The sequence below is a fragment of the Limulus polyphemus genome, unplaced genomic scaffold, assembly GCF_000517525.1.
Source record: "Limulus polyphemus unplaced genomic scaffold, Limulus_polyphemus-2.1.2 Scaffold1341, whole genome shotgun sequence".
NCBI lineage: Eukaryota > Metazoa > Arthropoda > Merostomata > Xiphosura > Limulidae > Limulus > Limulus polyphemus.
Genome location: NW_013666951.1, coordinates 80,332 through 84,966, shown reverse-complemented (window position 1 = coordinate 84,966; position 4,635 = coordinate 80,332). Strand labels below are relative to the sequence as shown.

Below are 4,635 nucleotides of genomic sequence, written 5' to 3'. Positions count from 1 at the left end.
ATATAACATGAATAACCAATCAGAAGCTCAGAATGTCCCTCTAGTGATTTTCTAGGCCTTTCTAACGTAGCTAGCGTCAATTCTTTCTTTTAAATATAGATTTCAATGAGGTAAGTTGTGTCTTTAATCTGCTCAAAATTTCATTTTTTTTTAATGTAAAATACATCTTAGTTACTAAGCTTGATAAATTATAGTTGAATTCTGTGGTATTAATGTAGTAGTTTATGATTTTATAGTTATACAAATACGTGTATAAAACCTAAAAAAAATATTTTGTTTCATATCCTCCACGTGCAAAATTTTTAAATGTTTTGCAACCGAGTACAAAGGTCGTAACTAGAAGAAATAATTGTTTGCCCTACTTCTTTATTTACTGTTCTGTGTTTTAGGAAAAATATCTTTAAGAATTTATTTCAAAATAGCAATAATCTATATATGTATATAATGTATAATAATTTAAATGTGACTGTATTTTACAAAATACTAGTCGACTAAAACACAGCCAAGACAAGTTACTTTGTACAGACCAAAGGTCAACTTTATGTTATTTGATATGGTAACATGAGTGTATGTGAACTGCATCGTTGTAACTCCTGTCAGGCATGAGTTAAAGGTCAATATAATGAAAATAATAAATGTATAATGTTATGAGATTTAAGCTATTTCGTATAAACATTTATGTTCATTCTAGAATGAAAGATGCATAATTTATGTTTTATTTCTAAATTCTTTATGGTGGTTGCAAATTTCATATTTCTATTTCGTATAAACATTTATGTTCATTCTAGAATGAAAGATGCATAATTTATGTTTTATTTCTAAATTCTTTATGGTGGTTGCAAGATCTGTCAAATTAATTACTGAAAATAACATTTTAAAATATAAAAGTTTTTTCTTATAAAAAGTTTGATAACTATCCAAACATTATAAAGATTTCGCATTTGAAATTTAAAAATTTTTTGGTGAATAAAAGTATATTTAATCTTAAAATGAAAGTTACTTTGCATGATAGATAGGCAAGATGTGAAAAGAAAAAAAAAAGGCATGAAAGAAACATTGCTTTACAAACCTTAAAACTTAATAAAGAATTTAGATATTTTGCATATTTTGTTAACATTCGCATACTAATTTAAAAGTCATAGCATTAAAACTATAACAAGTACAAAATGGTTACGAGGTCGGTCCAAAGGACCGATCATGGGTTGAATGAGTTAATCCAATGTGGAAACTGTAAAATGTATTTGTCATATCTTGTGTATAACCTCTTATGAGTTTAACCAAAATCTGATAAATCCTGACTTTTTAATTACATCCAATCTGCTACCCAAGAAGAGATCCTGTGTTAAATAAAATTCATAAAAAGTACAGTTCTCCAACTTAGTCTAGATCACACTGAAACTATTGTTGTTCAACCAATTAATGATATAAATAGTGTATCAACCATTGTCATATCCCAGCTAAGCTGATAAGCCCTGGTTTTGAGTGAAAGGCCTTGTCAGCACTGGATTTGGTTGAAATATTATTTCATTCTTTGTTAATTTCACCTGTGAATATGAATTATAAATGTCCATTAAACATGTGATTAATAAAGTGGTACAGTTTGTTTGTTTTTTTGTTTTTTTTTAGAGATAAGGCTGAAGGAAGTGTGCATGCTTTGGGTTATCGTAGACATTTCTTTATATGCTCACTCTGTTTTTAAACAGTTAATACTTACTGTTGAAGCTTGGCTATATTTTTTCATCAGAAGTCTAAATATCAATCAACTATAAAAACTGTTGTAGGACTTAAGTTAGTATAATACTGTATGTTTATTTAAAATAGGTGAGCAAGATATTCCTGGTCTGACTGACACAACTATTCCTCGTCGTCTTGGCCCAAAGAGAGCCTCAAAAATACGAAAACTGTTCAACCTTTCAAAGGAGGATGATGTTCGTCAATATGTTATTAGGAAACCACTCCCCCAGAAGGAAGGTTTGTCATTCTTTATCTGACATTAATCTCAAATTGATTTTATTGGTTATGCATCTGAGATTTGTGCAATTTAAAAAGTTTGGTGTAACTAGTAAATGATAGAAATTAAAATGACTGGTATTTTGAAAGTATTTATGCATTTGAACACGAACATCATATTAAATATGCTATTGTGTTACTCCAGTTTCATAAGGTTATGTACAATTTAAGCTGTACTTAATTTAGAATCATTTGATTGTAATAAAATGAAGCTTCTTTCCTACAGTTTGTACTTGAAACTTGTAGAACTTGAATGTGGCTATTTACTTTGTCTTGACAGAGCCATAAGTTAATGACATCTAATTTCTTCAGAGATGGTATTTTCCCACACTATAGCTAAAAACATGCAAATAACAAAATGTTAACATTTTGAAAAAAATAGGAAATATGCAGTGTTTTTCGCCATATAAGACAAGGAAGGGAAGACAATTCTGGCATGAAAAAAAGCTACTCCACCAACAGTTACCAGTTGCACACTGGAGGCAGAGAAAAAAGTTAAGTAGCTTCACTGGAAGATAACCAAAGAACACAGTTGTTCATTGCAGGTGCAGTGGGAACATACCTTGAAACCATAATTTACATAGATTTAGGTCTACAAAAGTAATACAAGACTCATTTTCACAAGCTTTCCCCAAAAATATTTAGCTGAATACAATCTCAAATGTTGAAAGTTGTATAAATGGCATCTGGTGGGATAAATGGAACTAGTTTACCAAACTTGGATGAAGCATTTCTATCTGTGTCTTTAACAAATTTTGTGTAATTTATTACTGCCCAGTTGATGATACAGTCCAAATATAGCAGCCATGTCTCACAAAGGTTTCAAAGAGATTTATGGTGGTTGTAGGTTACAGCTGTATTATATAAAACATATAGACTATAGAAAAATGCCAAGTTGTACTCTGCATACAATCAGGTTAATACAGACACCACAACATTATTACAAATTAAGAGAACTTGTTGAAGAGGTCAGGCATAAGTTCCATCTGCTTTGCAAATCATTACTTAACTGAATTACAATTGTTGGGAGACAAGGTGAAGGTTATAGAGTATGTATGTTGAACTATAGGAAATTGTGAATGTAAGTTTAAGTTGTTGTGGTTTTTGCATCTGAATAAACTTTAGGCTTGGAAATAGTGATCACCAAGCATTTTAAGGTAAAAAGATATGATAAAATATGCAAAAATTTATATGTATTTAAAAATTGTTCCATTTTAAGTTACAGTATCCATCAGTTCTATGCATGTCCATGGCTATGTATCATATCTGGTTGTACTTTTTAATTTGTCATAGAGCAATGGAAAAGTTGTGTTATTTTTTCCCAACATTGGTTGATTTATAAACAGTGAGATATTAGATCAGCATGGCCAGGTGGTTAGGGCGCTCGACTCGCAATCTGTGGGTCGCTGGTTCAAATCCCCGTTCCACCAAACATGCTTGGCCTTTCAGCTGTGGGGGCATTATAATGTGACGGTCAATCCCTCTAGTTTTACACTGCTAAATAAGGAACAGATAGCCCTGTGTAGTTTTCGCGAAATTTATAACAACCAAACAAACCAACTAGATCAGTAAAACAAGCATACAGTTTATGAAACTGTAACATGCTTATTTTTCATTAAAAGTTCAGTTAACCTGAAAGCATTCCATACTAATTTCATCACAAGGACTGATGTTACATGATGTTAGCAGGTGTTAGTGAGCTTTTCTAATACAATAGGCAAAACATTTGTTTTTTTCATATGAAATTACAAACTGTTGTTCCTAAACCTACAGTTATGAGAAATTAGTGAGTGATCCTGCATCAGTAGATTATGTATGTGTTAAGAGAACAAATTTACAAAACTTGGAAAATAAATGTTTTTATTTTGGTAACATTTCTCATGTATAACTTGTGATAGTTAATTATTCTGCTCCACACTAACACTGCACTTATTACAATTGGTGATTCTAAGTTTGAAGTTTTTGTAGTTCAGCCAAAAATACGTTATAAATCACAATTGTTAATTGTTTCTTTTTCATCTAGAAATTAACATATTAATCTTTCAATCATTAAAGTATTTTTTGTGTGTTATTTTATAATGGTTATGTATTAAATATAATTGTTACATATAAGCTTGTATTGTTAAGAAATTATCCTGCGATCAAAATCAATTTTGTAGACAGAAAAACAAAAAATGTGTGCTCCTTTTTTTTTAAGGTAAAAAACTCCGTCACAAGGCTCCTAAAATCCAACGACTTGTAACTCCTCAAGTTCTCCAACGTAAAAGACATAGAATCGCGCTGAGACGTAAACGTGCCCAGAAACGTAAGGATGAAGCTTCCGACTATGCTCGCCTGTTGGCTCATAGAGCTAAAGAAGCTAAGGAAAAGAAGCAGATGGAACAGAGACGTCGTCGCTCTGCCTCTCAACGAGAGTCGTCTTCGTCTGCAGGAAAAGGAAGCACTAGCAAGTGAATTGAAAGTCGATATTGTACTTGAAATGTAGGGAAAAAATAAAGCTTATTTCTCTGACGTCCACGAGTTTTCCTTTTTTTATTATTACCAAATTAATATGTATATTTGAGGAGCTAGACATGAGCATCTGAGCATAACTTAAAGTCTGCTGCAAAAAAACAAATCCAATAT

The 4,635-nt window shown here is 31.3% G+C and overlaps 1 protein-coding gene across 1 annotated transcript in view; it reads left to right on the top strand.

The window, feature by feature from the left end:
• LOC106463172 (40S ribosomal protein S6-like) overlaps nt 1–4,525 on the top strand; it is a 15,914-nt gene extending 11,389 nt beyond the window's left edge. Inside the window, exons 4-5 of the mRNA XM_013923171.2 lie at nt 1,822–1,971; nt 4,208–4,525. Coding sequence (XP_013778625.1) covers nt 1,822–1,971; nt 4,208–4,464 — 407 coding nt within the window. The 3' untranslated portion in view covers nt 4,465–4,525. The remainder of the gene's footprint in view (nt 1–1,821; nt 1,972–4,207) is intronic.
• The last annotated feature ends 110 nt before the right edge of the window (nt 4,526–4,635 follow it).